Source organism: Cuculus canorus, chromosome 1 (genome assembly GCF_017976375.1).
Source record: "Cuculus canorus isolate bCucCan1 chromosome 1, bCucCan1.pri, whole genome shotgun sequence".
Lineage (NCBI taxonomy): Eukaryota > Metazoa > Chordata > Aves > Cuculiformes > Cuculidae > Cuculus > Cuculus canorus.
The window spans coordinates 52,548,557-52,565,390 of NC_071401.1; the positions used below are offsets into that span (position 1 = coordinate 52,548,557).

Consider the following 16,834-nt stretch of genomic DNA (forward strand, 5'->3'; position numbering starts at 1 on the left):
TGTCATCATAAATAGCTTTATTGTGAAAAATACCATAAAATAATTCCCATAGTTCTAGAAAAAAAAACAGTTCTTGCTTTTTTCGATTCATGATTTTATATAAAGACATTTTACAATTTGAAACATTTGTTAAATCTCCGGCTAGCTTTACTTATCCTTCTCAAGACATAAAACTGCTACTTTCAGATTTGCTGAGGGCAAAAGAAAATTATTCTCCCATTTATTTTTACTACTTCATGGATAAAAGTGTGTAGTACAGAGCAAACAAACGCTACCTTACAGTAAGGCACTTTTAAATACAACTAACCTGCAGTGCTGCTATACTGGCTCCTTCCCAGCAAAGCTCCTACAAATCACAGCCTGAAAGAGAAGGATAATTCTGATTCCACACACTTGGTCTGAAAACTGAAACAGGAACAAGCTTGATTTTTATTTAAGAAGTTGAAGCTGACACACTTATTTTGCGTATGTCAAAAGTTTGAGCTGAGTTTAGAATTCACTTTTAATCTTTTTTAATACCGATTTATTAACACATCAGTATTAAGCACATATCAAGGAAAATACGCTCCCCTCCCCTTTCATTTTAAGTCAAGTTGGAAAGTGGTTTCATTAAACCCTATGAGAGAATGCAAGAGAGAAGTTTCACATCGAAATGTAGGCCAATTCCTGTAACAGTGCTTCGTGCACATCCCGGGGTTTATAAAATAAAGACATTTATTTCAATGGTCAATTACTGTACATTATTGCACTACAGACACCCACAAATAAATAAACGGGCACATTCCGCCTCCTTGTGCATCGCTGCCCCATTAACACTCTGTGTGGCACCAGCACTTCTAAAGTCCGATCAGGAAATGCTTTGCTGTAGCCAGAGATCTTTGAAACAGAAAGATCTTTGTTCTTTTAAACACAACTCTGTCTTTTGCTGTTTTCAGAAGTTCCTCTGAGCTAAAAGCCAGCACCTGCAACCTTAAAAACAGCGCTGGAGTGGTAACACTTCTTGTGATCAGCAGCTGCGCGGCATCAGAAAGCCTTGCTCTCCATTGTCATTTTTTGTTTTAACACACTGCCTCTCGCAGAGGGAATCTATGAACATCATTCATGCATTTAATCATCATCTTCCTTCTGACTACATTCATAGAATAGTTTGGATTGGAAGAGACCTTAAAAATCATCCAGTTCCAACCTCCCTGCCATGGGCAGGGACACATCCCACTAGATCAGGCTGCCCAACCTGGCCTTGAACACCTCCAGGAATGGGGCAGCCGCAACTTCTCTGGTCAACCTCTTCCAGCCCCTCACCACTCTTATGGTGAAGAAATTCTTCCTTTTGTCTAGTCTAAATCTGCCCCTCTCCAGTTTATACCCACTGCCCCTCATCCTATCACTACAAGCCTTTGTAAACAGTCCTTCCCCCGGTCTCTTGCAGCCCCTTCAGGTACTGGTATATTCAAGCCTTTTTTTCTTTTAATATGCAATTTTCCCTTTCCCATTCATTCCCAAAACAATCCTTTTCACCCCTGCCTGCTGCCAGGGTACAGCAGAACTGCCCATTCATTGCCTTACAGAAACCAACCGGCACTGCTTTAAGAGTGCCTTGGAGGAATAATTTACCTATGAGGGGCTCTCAATTTATTCCTTTCCCTTGAAAAACCAAATAAATAAAACCCAGGAAACAATTTTCTCAGCTATAGCTTCTAAAAGGAGAGAAGGATGAGAATAAAAACGCTACACAAAAGCAGTCATTTAAAAGATGCTGTATTCCAGGAGCTCCCTAGCCTGCAAACACAGCTGTCTGCACTATTTACTGTGACTACCTGGACCGCACTCTGTTTGTGCAAAGTGTGACATATTGCTTACCCTGATCAATGTTAATTTAAAAACAGCCCCTTCTGCAGTGAACGAGGCGATATAAAAGTGTTTATCCAGAGCAACGACAGGCGACAGCCACCCAGCAGCAGCCAGCGTGCAGCAAGTGCGCTGGGGTCCAGGTCCCTGGTCGGGGACAGAGGACTGGTGACAGCCAGGAGAGGCTGCTGTACGCGAAAGCTGCCGAGCGATCGTCTACTCGCTGTGAGCAAAAAGCACATGCATGGAGGAGAGCCGTCTGCATCGGCTGATACGGTGGGGGAATGGGGTATTTCTTGTGCTGCGAGTTCCTGTCTCTGAGGACAACCACGCCAGCCTAGAACAGCATCAACAGCCTCCTGAGAATCTTCTACAGAGCTTAAACAAAAAGCTTTCTGACAGGTCAAAAGTCAAACTTCTGGGAAGTCATTCAACTTGGAAAATATCCGACACTGGAGTTCAAACAGGCTGCTGGGCTTTTCTCATACCATCAACTGTTAGAAATTGCCACATATGCTCTTCAGCTTGAAGATAAATTTCTGAACAAACACTGACCTTAAAAACTGAAAAACATTTTACCAAGCCACACAGTGTCAAAATTACGTTTGTAAAGTACTTGAGCCAAGAAGCAATTTAGGCTTCAACAGACTTCGCTCACCGTAATAAACTCCCCACTTCAGACTGAAGGCCTTATTTGATAATTTCATGTTTTACTGAAGCTGCTTATGCTTTCCAATGCTATGAGCAGAAGTGAGACAAGATTCCTATCAACTGATTATTGTTTTCCAGTCAAAATCTAATCAAGAAAACACTGATGATCTGTCACTCTTCCCTCTAAGAAAATTGCTTCTGAAACTCATCAGTTATTGCGATATACTCAGATACAGACGGAGAAGGCCTCTCGCTCACAGCATTTACAGCTCATGTTGTGGTCACACAGTTCGATCGCTACACTAAACCAATTTTAGCTACCTGCATATAGAAAAAGTCACTCAGTCAGAGGTGGGGCCCAATGGAAACATAGTCCTTTTTGTACACAGGCAGCCGGTATTGCAGTACTGCAACTGTTACATAAAATGACTTCCAACGATTTCCCATTGGATTAACTCACCCAGCAAAGGTGAAGTTGTATCCCAGGGGAAGGGCTAGAGTTAATACCGCATTCCTACAGTCTGCAGCATGCTCACCTCACCACCTGTATCAGTTCTGAGTTTATGTACAGAGGAAATAACAAATTGCTGCATAGTCAGGGAAACGTCACATCGCATTTTTTGCCCAAACCTCAAGCAGGTATTTTGTTAAAGTGCGAACTATTCAAAAATGATACCTAAACATCCCAAATCACGCTCAGAAAGTCTTTCAAAAAAACATCAAGTGTATTTTGTTTTACTTTCATAGTTGACAATTATCACCAAGGAAACCCTCCCAATTCATATCAGGTTAATGAAGAAAGTGATTAAGACATTTTCAAACACAATTACTTACAAGCCATCTTCTTTCAGAGCAATTGTTCAGACTCCTTCCAAAAGCGGCCTCTTCACCCTACCTATGGCACTGCTGATAGTAATACAGCACATGGTCACTAGGGTTTCCTTTTAAGAACACTGAGAGATGGATCATTCCGCTGAGCACGACGACTAACGATTTGTTAACTTAGAGACTATCATCACTACCCTTTCCACATTTATTATGCCCCAATTCAGAAAAATATATACATGCATTTTTATCTTTAAGCATATACTTTGAGTCCTAAATTTGTGTTTAAGTGTTGTCCTAAGTAGCCTCTTAACGTTTTTTTTCCATCCATAGGAATAAACATGTCCTGCATATCCACAACAAATACATAGGCAGTAGCACCCCCCACGCCAGTATGAGCTTGTCAAGCTCACCACAAAACAAACCCTCTGAATCCTAAAAGAAAGAAGGAGTTTTCTTCTAGTGCAGTAAGACTCTGGGTTAAGGACAACATTAGAAATTAAGATTTTGGGGTCTTGAACTGAGAGACTTTTTATTTTTCAACGAATTAAGTATAAAACAGCAGCAGCCAGCAGAAACAGTCTTGGCTCTAACTGAAGTGAAATTTGAATGTAAATGGTCCTCCTCCAGAACCAAAAGGGTTGAATCCTTGCCACGTGTTCCAGTTCCTATGGAAAGGGTTGCCTCCGCCTTGCTGACTCTCTGCATCCAGTGGGTCCTCTCCTGCATCAAACTTCCGCCTCATTTCTGAAGGAAAGAAAAAACAAGGTAGAATCATGGCACATTAGTTAGGGCAGTAACACCAAGCATCTTTGATGACCAATAACCATCTGAGAACCCTTCCAGGCCAGAGAGCTGCAATTATCACTTGTGTTGGCAGCATCTGTAGAACCTAATTACTTTAAGTTTCTCAAAGCTATCCAGAGGACACTAAACTCCATGAAAACACGGGATGAAAACCCTGAAGCAAGTCATTTAGTTTCACACAAGGTAAGACAGTACCAATAGGACAGGTATGAATTTCAACAAGGACAGGACAGTTGCACTTTGAACTGTATCCCACAAATAATTGGGACATTTTGTCCTCCATGAGTTTATTGGACCTATTCTCTCCTAGCTGTGCTCACTTGGGATGGCCTGAGGACAGACCATGCTGTATCCTGCCAATTCTTCGCAGCCAATGAATTCCAATACTGATCATTCAGCAACAGCATCAAAGTCAGCATGCAGAGCCACCAATGTTTTCAATCTCCACACACCATTCAGGTAGAGCTGCCTGGGGGGACAGCAATTTGGAGGCAGAAGGCTGCTTCTTTAAGCTCTATCATCCAGTGGAGACAAAGTTGAAAGCCTGCCTCAAGACCCACAGACAAATCACCTGCTACACCACTACTCTGTTATTTACACCCACATACAACTTTCAAGCAGCCTGCAAACACCACAAGGTTTTTGATCACCCAACACTTTTTCAGGACACCTGTTTTATCTGGGCCAAAAAGGGAAGCAAAAGAGCAAGTCAGGGGGGAATCATCAGATTGGTTGGCAGAGGAATGTCAAAGACAGCCTCAAAGTGAAGCCCTATGATAAGCAGCTTGCAAACCAAAGCTTTGAGCTTCAGAGGTCCACAGGCTTCAGAAGTTGTTCTTTACATAATCAACATGGTCACTAGAGCCAGAAAATGACCTGGAAAAAATATGTGGATGAAAGGAGAGAATGGCAGTGCAGCAAGAAGAGATGGAAAGCAATATAGATGGCATTACTAAAGCCAAATATGACTGGTGTTACTTTTCCTGCCCAGCTGAATTGTCTGTAATGCTAAACATAACATAAGAAACACCATCAAGGAGAAAGGAGATGAACATGTCCTGGAGGAGATGACGGGGCAAACAGCATCTCAAATACTTCCAGGGTATAAATCTGCCAAATTTGTGTTCCTAATTATGAACACAGATCACATTAACACAGAAAAACGGTTTCTGCCCAGAAGTGCTTGTAATGCAGTTTATCACTCTCAGATTTCTCCTTCCCTCAAGAAAGTCTCAGCCATCTGTCTAATGATCATTTAGATCATCCTGAACAGTTGAAGATTTCTGCATCTCTTACATCCTTCTCTCTTTCCAGTGACCATACAGGAACACTTTAAAGACAAGAACTTAGCAGATGGCTCTGGTTGAGGGTGTTTCGTTTTTTTTGGTTGGGTTCAGGGTGTTTTTTGGGGGGAGGGTGGCTGTCTGTGTGTTACTGCATTTGTTTGTTTTAAAGAAGGAGAGATAAACACACCATCCTGGTTTTTATTACATTCTTGAGACTAAATGATCCAACCTCCTTCTGTTCATCTCTTGGCAAGACAGACATCAGATCTCCTAGTCACCACACAACAGGGTCTCCCAGGACAGTGACCACACTGCTTTTTTCACCTCCTCCAGAGCTGACCAGCAGACAGCCAGACCTCAGAGTTTGTCTTGCTCCTAGGGACTAGGCCAGCCACAAACAAGCAGTGAGGGCATCCTCTCCTCCCTCAGGCCAACTGGAATGGAGAACTCAGTCTCCTGCCTCGGGGAAACATTGTTTGCAGAGCATCTGTTTGCAGAATGCGTCAAGGCTTTGATACACACAACAAGGGCACATTATAAGGTTTTCTCTGGAGTACTTCAGGTGTTGCTATAATCTAAACGTACTTTGCAATAGAACAAGAGACAGCCACATCCTTAAAATAATCATCTCCAGAGCTAAGCAGTTCTGGAAATCCCTGCAAGACAGGATCCTAGAAAGAGATCTTTGAAGTAATCATTTTTTACTTTAAACAGAAGTCACTGAAACAACAATTCCAGGTTTACAGCTGACTTCATACCATAGATTGGATGCAAGTATTGATTTCTCAAGATGGATAAGAGAAGAAAGGGAAAAAGGGAAGCTGCAACATTCATTATGATTTAACACTTGCTGCCTTTTTACATTACTGTAAAAGAGTAATTGAAAAAAAATGAAGTAATTTCATAAGAACAATTGTTACCTGGGTCAGTGAGGACTTCTTTAGCAGCTGCTATATCGATGAATTTTTTCTCTGCTTTCTTCTTCTCCTCCTCACTCTGGAAATTATCAGGGTGCCACTGGGATGCCAGCTTTCTGTAAGCTTTTATGATTTCTTGCTTTCGAGCATTTCTGGATGGATAAAATTACAGTTAATTTTTTTCTAATTGTTCATATGCCACACTAGTAAATCTACAAGTTTATTTTAAACACTGAGACAGTACTTAAGGCATCATACTTAAAGGCATCAGGAAAGTTATGAGGTACTAGTTCACCTTCTGCAGTGGCACTGAAGATTCTTCTTCACATGAAAAACAGAGGAACCAGGTTGCAACTTTAAACAAAGATTACTCACTCTTTCCTTCACCACCAATTTACGTTCCTTGGAAAGACACTACTGCCAGCTACTATGCAGAATACACTTCCTAGTCTGAAGAACTTACAGTCAGGTAAGTAACAAAAAGCACAAAGAGTAGAGATCAAATCAGTTCAGGGTTGGAAGGATGAACAATACTAGTTCAGAACTGGACATCTGTTTGGTCCTTAGAAAGAAAAGATGTGCCGGGGTGAATTAGGGTGGATATTGTGAGGACTTTCTCTACTGAAAGGGTTCTCAAGCACTGGAATAAGCTGCCCAGGGAAGTGGTTGAGCCACCTTCTCTGGAGGCGTTTAAAAGATAAGTAGATGTCATACATGGGGACATGGTCTAGTGGTGGACTTAGCAGGACTGGATCAATGGTTGGACTCAATGATTTTAAAGGTCTTTAAACCATTCTGCGATTCTGTGTGATTCTGAGACTCCTAAGGCTAATGGCAAAAGGATTTCAGATACCTTTCAGTTAGTCCTTTCAACTCTTCTTATCTATCACAACATCTGCCACAATTTTATTTTTTGTTCTTCCCAATCTTCCTTTCTTCCCTAATTCATCCACCTGACTCTTGATCATCATACTAAGAATTTCTCACCAAGGGATTTAGTTCCTTCCTTCCCAAAGTTGTTTTTTTTTCTAAAAGAAATGTAAACAAATGCAACTTAAAAGCTCAACATTGCTACACTAGACTGGTTCATTAGGAAAGTGAAGGCAGCAAGAGACAGGAACAAAAACAAACACTCAGCAGAACAAATCCAAGAAGTGATCAGTCCTAAATGTACTCATTGAATAACCAACTTTCAAGTCATCATCTCAGATAATATCTCACCTTTTTACTCCCAAGATTTTATAGTAATCCCTCTTCTGTGATTGTTTCAGCATCTTCTGGGCACGTTCCAGCCCCTCCCGAATCTGCTGGTCATTTTCACTATTGGCTTGAGCAGTCTCATAGTCCTTAATAGCTTTCATTAAAAAAGTGAATAAAAAAAAGATTAATTTAAAGTTTGTGAACAGTTGTATAAAGAACTCAACCACTCACCAAAACGGAAGTTCTCCTATTACCATACATAAACAGCAAAACTTGTATTTCAACTTGCCACGATTTTTTTTTTCCAAATTAGAAAAACTGGGAATAGGAGAAGATTCATTTTCACGTATAAATAAGGTAATTTTCTTTCTTTAGCTTCATTAATAATTAATCTAAGTTGTGGATGTCCCATCCCTGGAGGTGTTCAAGGCCAGGGTGGATGGGGCCTTGAGCAGCCTGGTCTAGCGGGAGGTGACCCTGCCCATGGCAGAGGGGTTGGAACTGAACGATCTTTAAAGTCCCTTCCAATCCAGACCATTCTATGATTACATTTTTTAGAAAGGAGGAAGAAGGGAGGTTATGAGCAGCAAGTCAGAGTGTGTTCTAGATCTTAAAACAGTCAAATGGATGAACATAACGAGCTTCTAAGACTAGGACAAAAAGAAGGCAAGAAGCATTTTAGTAACTGGCATTTAAAAAACCCACTGCACAATGGTAGTCCCACACTGCTGCTCAATTGAAGGATGCCTTATACAGAGTCTTTAAATTAATATTGCTTCTTCTCCCACAGTCTGCACTCAATCAACACGATAGAAAGCCTCTCTCCTCTTTAACAGCAATAAAGATGGATTTCAGATTACCAGTAAGTTCATACTGTTAGCAGAAGACAAATATTTGCTTTTAACGCCTCTGCATAATATACAGACACTTATATTGTAAAGGGTTTTTTTGGTTTTTTTTTCCCAAAGGCATGCTCTTGCTTTTATTTCAAGAGCCACATTTCTCAGGAATGAAAGCAGAAGAGGTGCTGTAACGTATTCACAAATTCTGCAGAAATTCCAGATCTATGCTTTTCTTTTTGAAGCAAACTACATTATTATTTCAAGTGGTAACTGAATGCTTAAGACACCGAGTTTAAATATACTTCGATATCAAGATTTATTGAGGGGAGCAACTGTTGAAGTCTTTAATGAGACTGCTCTTCTTTCACTGTTATAATCCTCCAAGTCTCATTTGCAGATCCCAGTCTCCTAGGTTTCTCAAGTTAGACGAAGTACTTGCATCAGATTATTTCCAAGCAGATGCTATTTCCCAGCAGGTGTTACATTTGTTTTTCGCTGTTTCTGAGCCAGACAGCAGGAAGTGCTAATGAATTTGTATTACCCGGACATCTGATACCACTGTAATCTTGTTTTCGTTATTGAAAAACAAAATCCAAAAAGTATTTCCAGTGCCCAATGATTTCATATGCTATTAACAAACAAAACAAAATCTCTATTCATTTTCACATCACTAGACACTGTCATTTGCTGCCTCAACAAAGCATTTTGCCTTCTGCTAATATTTTTAATAATCTGTCCACTCATTAAAAAAAGCATCAAGTGGGACTGTATGCTAATATGCCTGCCAAATATATGCTGTCGAAACTAATAAAAATAATGAAAATGCAGGGATTTCATTATGCTGCTTTATCACTACAGTAAGTTTAAGCACTGGCGTACTTATCTACTTCATGTACTAACAGGAGGTCCCATCAGAAAGTCCTGCCAAACATAGATCAGATTGCTCAGCTTCACCAAGCACATCTGCAGCGTGCGCTGCTGCCCAAATCAAGCTGCTCAGGGGCCAAGTATTTGCAGTGACAGTACTAGATTTCTTTTTTAAATTGACTCCCTTATTCAAAGTCTGCAAGCATTACGCATATGGGAAGGTATGGCTTTTAGTGCCACACACCGCAGAGTGGATGCACCCAGCACACCTGAGGGTGAATACATTTTGCACTCTCTCTCAGCTGGAAAAGACTTCAGTTTTGATGGTACTCTCCAGTGCAGGAATTTTCCTCTTTCAGAGAGCTAATGGCTCTCCTCACCTGAGGTATGAGCACTGGAAGCAGATGACAGCTTCCTGACCACAAGAGGTTTGCTGTGAAACCAAATTACTAATTCATAGCATGTCAAATGAGATATTTAATCAATTCTTCTCCATGAGTATCTCTAAAAGCACAATTACCTCACAAACCAACACCAGAATCACTGCTGTTTCTTACTGGCTTGCTATTTCAGAGAGCATCCTTTCTTCTTTTCCTCCTGTCCCATGACATGAAAGAAACAACCAGCTTCCAGTACAACTTTCAATTTAAATACTTTTAGTCAAATCTGACTCTCCCTCTTTCAACACAAGAGCCTTCACAATCTCTCACACAGCAATCACAAAGTGTCTCTGAACACCTTAACTGGCTTTCCTGCTTTGCCTGCATCCTTGAAACAGAGTAACCAAGATCACCCATTTTTCCATATGCAGAACTGATTTCCTATCAAACATGATTAACTGCACGCAACCTACATCCATGCTATCTTTGTGGGAGCAAGAAGTGAACCAGCCTGTGCTCTTACTGAAACAAGGACTGCTACAATAGTAGGGTTGGGTGGAAAATGGGAAAAGGATGTCCTGACTGATTTTGAAACAGCAAGACGTTCTTATTTCTTCTTTTGACAAAACTTGTGCTGTCTACTTTAGACAGACTCCTGATTATATGAGGTAAGCCAGAAAGGGAGTCATTACACATCTGTCTCTGTAGACAAGCCCTGGATCCCATGTGATTATAAAGTAATTAAAACCATTTGATGGGGAACAGAACTCGGCTATACATACTGAAGTGAATCTTGAACATTTAACAATCACCTTCAAAGTTCTGAATTACAAGTACTTTGAAATTTCCTGTCTTTAAACAAGAAAACAGGCACCTCCAGCTTGCAGTTTTCTTGAGGAAAGAACCAGAATGAGTTTGCCGCTTTAAATATGAGACTACAATTTTAACTGCTTTATGTTCTCTACAGCAGAGAAAAATCTGCCATCATTTTACAGCAGTTAAAACTGAAGGGTAAGTGAAGACACCTTCAGGCAGGCTAATGTTAATGGACTATAATATTGTTTATGGAGACCGCTGGAAGGCAGAGTGTAACTACAGCCATGTCACTGCTATCAAGAGCAGGAGGAAGGCAGGGGATTTGTTAAACAACAGGGATTGGACAAGCACAGTTCCACTCTAGCACAGCTGTCCACTCAGAACAAGGCTAGACTAAGCCCAGCAGGCTCCAGTCCAGGAAAAAAGCCATCCTAGATTCCAGATGTGTCCTATCTGTTTCCTTATACCCCACAACAGGAAGGCTTCTGCTCCAACACAAGACCAACTGGCCTCTGTGCATTTGTACAGTAGGCTGTTACAAAACTTTTCCTCTAATTTGCAAGACTTGACAGATCCGCTCACCCTAGAGGAACCAGAAATAGAGGAGGGTTTAATAGAAGATGTTAGAAAGATCCAAATGGAGATTCATCACAGATCAATTCTGCCCCCTAGTAAGAAGCAAAAGGTACATCTAAGAAGTCTCACAGCAGGGCCTGTTTGGCCTGACCCTCTCTCTACCCTCTGAGCTCAAGATACCTTGAGGGGAAAAAATATAATCTTAATTTTTCTTTTCGGTTCTCCAACCCCTCTGCAGTGAGCAGGGACACCTTTAACTCAATCAAGTTGCTCAGAGTCCCATCCAACTCTCCTTTTACTTTCTGGATTTTGTTTTTCTTCCTCTTAAATAAAAAAAAACCAAACTCTGTGCAAGCCATAATCTATGGAGATTTGTATTCTCCACCTTTAGACATTTTTAGGGAAGTGGGTTTTTTTTTTTTTATTCATTTGTAAATTCCCTTTTCCCAGCAAAGCTTACTTCCACTGTACTGAAGCACAGAAAAAGACAAGGAAATGCCCAAAGGGGGCCTTCATCACACTAAAATGTTCCTGAGTCTTACTTTTAGGTTCATGTTAAGTATCCTGGGCTGCATCAAAAGAAGCGTGGCCAGCAGGTTGAGGCAGGTGATTCTCCCTTTGTACTCTACTTTTGTGTGACCCCACATGGAGTACTGTGTCGAGTCGAGTAGGAAAGAAGGATATGGAACTGTTGGAATGGGTCCAGAGGAGGGCCACAAGACGATCAGAGGGCTGGAGCACCTCTGCTACGAGGACGGGCGGAGAGAGTTAGAGTTGTTCAGTCTGGAGAAGAGTAGGCTCCAGGGAGACCTTATAGTAGCCTTCCAGTACGTGAAGGGGCCTACAGGAAAGCGGGGGAGGGATTGCTTACAAAGGCATGCAGTGAAAGGATGAGGGGGAATGACTTCAAATTGGAAGTGGGAAGATTTAGAGATTAGACATTAGGAAGAAATTGTTCACAATTATAGTGGTGAGGCACTGAAACAGGTTGCCCAGGGAAGATGTGGATGTCCACGCTCTGGAAGTGTTCAAGGCCAGGCTGGATAGGACCTTGGGCAGCCTGATCTAGTGGGAGGTGTCTCTGCCCATGGCAAGGGGTTGGAACTGGATGATCTTTAAAGGTCCCCTTCCAGCCCAAACCATTCTATTATTCTAATCAGTACAAGAGGGAATAGCTTCAAATTGCGTCAGGTGAGGTTCGGATTGGACATCAGAAGAAATTCCTTCACCAAAAGGGTTCTCAGGCACTGGCACAGGCTGCCCAGGGAGGTGGTTGAGTCACCATCTCTGAAGACATTTAAAAGATGGGTAGATGAAGTGCTTAGGGATATGATTCAGTAGTGGACTGGTACAGTTGGACTCAATATCAAAGGTCTTTTCCAACCTAGTGATTCTATGATTCTATGCTGCAACTCTAAACGATCCAAACATCAAAAAAAATTACCCTAGAGAAACCCAGAAAAATGTTTTATTCTCACATATGGGTTTCTTTAAGTAAACCCCTTGTACAAAGGTCATCAGTTCTGCAAAATGCTGTTTACTTCCACCCTTTTTCTTTTAATGAAGAAGAAGGCTTCCCAGCCTTAACAAAGAGAGACTAGGATAGATAGAGGATAGATAGATAGATTAGGTCACTTTAGAGGTACAAAGTCTACAGGGCTGATGAAAAGGACTGCCTGAAACCACACCAGCCTCTTTTCATTTGAGTCAAGGGGGCCTAAAAAGAACAAAATGGGTATCCTGTTTTCGAAGTGAGCTTCAAGAGGTGATATCATCTCTCAGTGACTAATTTCTCAAAAAGACAAAAAAATGTGAGCATGTTATTAATGAGAACAGCTGCCTCATGAATGTTTAAATAGAAAAGACTTTTTTGTTCAGCTGTAAAGCAAGAGATCCAGTCCCAGAATACAGAAAAATTGTTTTAAGAGTACTAAAATTAATGGAACTAGTTTTCTGCAGATTTAAAGTCTACCAGTCCTCTCCTTCATCACATTTGTCTAAAACAGCCCAACACTTCAAAAACTGCAGCATGACTGAGCACAGGGATGGAACAGCCAGATGGCCAAATTTCCCTCTTAAGCCTGATTTCTTGTGGAAATGAGATTCACTAAACTAAATTTTTAAGACTCTTTTATAGCACATTAGCACTTAGGACTCTTAAAGAAGGTAGGTAACAACATAACGGTGTACTTAGAGACACCCATTACTCAGTCCCTACTTTCCAAGGCTGTAGATGGGACCATGTAACAACAGTATGCACTTCATGGAAACCTCATCTGGAAAATCATAGAATAGTTTGGATTGGAAGGGACCATGAAGGTCATCCAGTCCAACCCCTCTGCAGTGAGCAGGGACACCTTTAACTCAACCAGGTTGCTCAGAGCCCCATACAACCTGACCTTGAGTGTTTCCAGGGATGGGGCATTACCACTTCTCTAGGCAACCTGTTCCAGTGTTTCACTACCCTCAGGGAAAAAAAATTCTTCCCAATATCTAGTACAAGCCTCTCTTTTAGTTTAAAACTATTACTCCTTGCCCTATCGCTACAGGCCCTTCTAAAAAGTTTCCCCCACCTTTCCTATAGTCAATACTTAAAGGGAGCTTAAGTATCTGCAGCCTCAGGAACAAAAATCAGCTTACTGGTTCAGGTCAGACATCAGAAGAAATTTCCTCACCAAAAGTGTTATCAGGCACTGGCACAGGCTGCCCAGGGAGGTGGTTGAGTCACCATCCCTGGAGGTGTTTAAAAGATGTGCAGATGAGGTGTTTGGGGATATGGTTTAGTAGTCCACAGATACGGTTGGACTCCATGATCTCAAAGGTCTTTCACAACCAAACGATTCTATGATTCTGCTGCTCTTAGCAGCACTACAGAGACCCACGGAGGTGAAGCAATGGCTGTTATCTTCCTCTGCCCTCAACATACGCCAGGGGATAGAACAGTATTGTTGTTCATGCTGACACCTAAAGACATTAAAAAGGAGTTCCTAAAACATATTTACATCACCCTAACGCAAATTACCTTTTATCTCTAAATGCAATGTGTCTGATATTGCTGATGATATGTTTCAGCTGAGGAAACTGTACAGTCTCATAAAACAGCCTGAACGTAGCCCACTGTTGTAAAGACAACTCCACCGTGGATAAAACAAGTACATTCCACTTATACTCATCAAGACAAAATTACCTGCAGATATTTTTGTAAATCTGCAACTACCAGCACTGATTAGGGATAACGACACAGTGTAGAGTCAAAGTGCATGTTATAATTTTTTTTAAACACTGACTGCATTTAAAACACCCACAAAAAAGTATCTGCAAACTGCATGCAACTGTACCTTCCTCATACAGGTCTTCCAGCAAATAAGCTTCTGCTCTGTCTTTCAGAGCATTCACATTGGTTGGTTCCAGTTGCAGAACTTCTGTACAGACTTTTATGGCTTCAGTAGCCTGCTGATTCTAGGGATGAGAAAGCAAAACAAAATTCATGTAGTTGTGGGGTTTGGTGTGGGAAGGGGTTTTGTTTTAAAGAAATTTACAAACAGAGATAAGCAAATTACCTTTGATAAACAATGGCAGATCCTTTCTTTGGCACGAGTAGCGTAAACTGGGACATCTGGCTCAGTTTTCATTACAGAATCATATTTACTGATGGCATCTTCATACCTGTTTAGATCATAAAGATAAGCAAAATATCATGAAATGCAATGGCTATTTCAGGGTGTTGCAATTAATTTACAAAGTTTTAAATGTCACAGATTTTCACATTCTCCTAGCAACAGATCTTAATTTTAACAGTTTTAAAGGCGTGGTGCGAGACAACAGCATGAGGAAAACTGTCAGCTACTTCAAGAATTACACCACCATTCCCTTTTCTGTGCTATGAGACAGAAGAGCAGGTACTACGCCTGGCATGCCTCTGCAGAAGGGAATGACTTCCATTCTTCAGTGTGCACAGACAACAGCCTGTTAGTTGGATCCATTTTTGCTATCAAGGCATTGCAGTCACTAGGCGGTTTTATTCTAAAGATGTGGTCCTTTAATCACAGAACAGCTGAAATTGGAAGGGACTCCCGGAGGACATCTGGTCCCATCCTGCTCAAGAAAGGCTACCTTGAGCTGGTTGCCCAGGGCAGTGTTCAGAGAGATTTTGAGTATCTCCAAAGTGGAGAGACTCCACAACCTCCCTGGGCAACCTGCACCAGTGGAAACGAGGTAGTGGCAGGAAGCATCTCTTTATGCTCAAATGAAATTGCTGATTTCAGTTTGCACCCACTGCCCTTGGTCCTGTCACCAGGCTCCACTGAAAGAAGCTTGGTTCTGCCCTTTTTGCATCCTCCCTTCAGGTATTTATATACATTGATGAAATCCCCCTGTAGCAATGAAGGTTCAGGGGGAAGAGTTCCAGCTGTTTTAGCCTTTGATCACAGGAGAGATGTCCCTCCATGATTTTAGTGGCACTTCATTGGACTTTCTCAGCAGCTTCATCTCTCATGTACTGGAGAGCCCAGCACCCCAGGTGTGGCCTCATCAGTGCCAAGTAAGTATTTTTTTCAGCTCTTACATATTATATCTTGGTCTTGCTGCCCGCTCCACAAAGGAGTTAAGTACACAAAGAGAAAACAGTGACATCAGAAGGAATCAGAATAGGATTGTCACTATGCAAGTCAATATTTATTTTAATTGTAATTTGAGAGCTGCGCTTAAGTTATCCACTTCAACTGACAGATGCAAAAAGCATCACTTAACTCCTCAATCAATAAGCTGTCGTCTCAGCAGCGATTTTTTTTTTTTAATACAGCAGTGAACACTTACCTGCCTTCTCTGATGAATTCCTCTGCAGACTCAATCTGCTTATTGAGTTTCTTTACTTGCTTATATAGAGAGAAGCATTGCTTATGGTCTTGGTCCAGTTTCAGACACTCACGGACTTCACTTTTCACAGGGAGGTAGGGAAGGAAAAAAAAAAAAGAAAACAAAAAAAACCAGAAATGCATCACTACACATTATGAAATTTAACCTACAGACACAATGCAGTATCTATAAGCTGGCCAGAACAACAGCTGGCTTTACACAATATCTCCCTTCATCCAAAAATGAATTTAAAGTGATATAAAAGTCTTCCAGAACATATACAGGTATTTGTTTGGGTTTGATTTTAATTATTTTGTACTGCCAAATACACAATGATTGGGAAGTGTTATATTAATAACTGACTAAACAGCAGAAGAAAAATAACTCCTGAACATAATTTCTTTCCCAGGGTGCATGAGATACAATCGATTGTAATTTTCCTGTATAGTTAACTCCGTTACTTTACATAACCCCTGCTTTAAAGTGTATTTTATGCTGCCTGAAACAGACAAAGCTCAGCTAGGACCCAAACCTCCTCTTGGTTTGGTGGAATCTCAGCCAAGCCTGCGCCTGACTTTTCACTGTAAAGTCTCTTCAACCAGATTCTGATTAGAACAGATACACCTTAGAATAGTCAAAAGTCTTTCAAAAAACCTCAAAAATGCAATAATTGAGTGGTTTCGGTTGGAAATGACCTTAAAGATCATCCATTCAAATCCCCCTGCCATAGGCAGGGACACTTTCTGCTAGATCAGGTTGCTCATATCCTCGTCCAATCATATGAAGGAACAAAAGTTTCCTATCAGAGTCATCATAGCAAAACCAAGGTGTTATCTTCAGAAAGAGATTACAAAATCTTGTTTTGTTCCTAATCAGAGACAAAAACATCTATTATTTGAAAATCATTAAGCCTGTAAAGGTAAGAGTAAATAACGAAGGGAAGGAAAAGATTAATCACCCAGCAA

The 16,834-nt window shown here is 41.1% G+C and overlaps 1 protein-coding gene across 1 annotated transcript in view; it reads right to left on the reverse strand.

Moving 5' to 3' along the window:
• DNAJC3 (DnaJ heat shock protein family (Hsp40) member C3) overlaps positions 1–16,834 on the reverse strand; it is a 42,418-nt gene continuing 25,584 nt past the window's right edge. Inside the window, exons 7-12 of the mRNA XM_054056702.1 lie at positions 15,831–15,950; positions 14,576–14,681; positions 14,354–14,474; positions 7,556–7,688; positions 6,338–6,486; positions 1–4,071 (exon numbers count right to left, since the gene is read on the reverse strand). Coding sequence (XP_053912677.1) covers positions 3,914–4,071; positions 6,338–6,486; positions 7,556–7,688; positions 14,354–14,474; positions 14,576–14,681; positions 15,831–15,950 — 787 coding nt within the window. The 3' untranslated portion in view covers positions 1–3,913. The remainder of the gene's footprint in view (positions 4,072–6,337; positions 6,487–7,555; positions 7,689–14,353; positions 14,475–14,575; positions 14,682–15,830; positions 15,951–16,834) is intronic.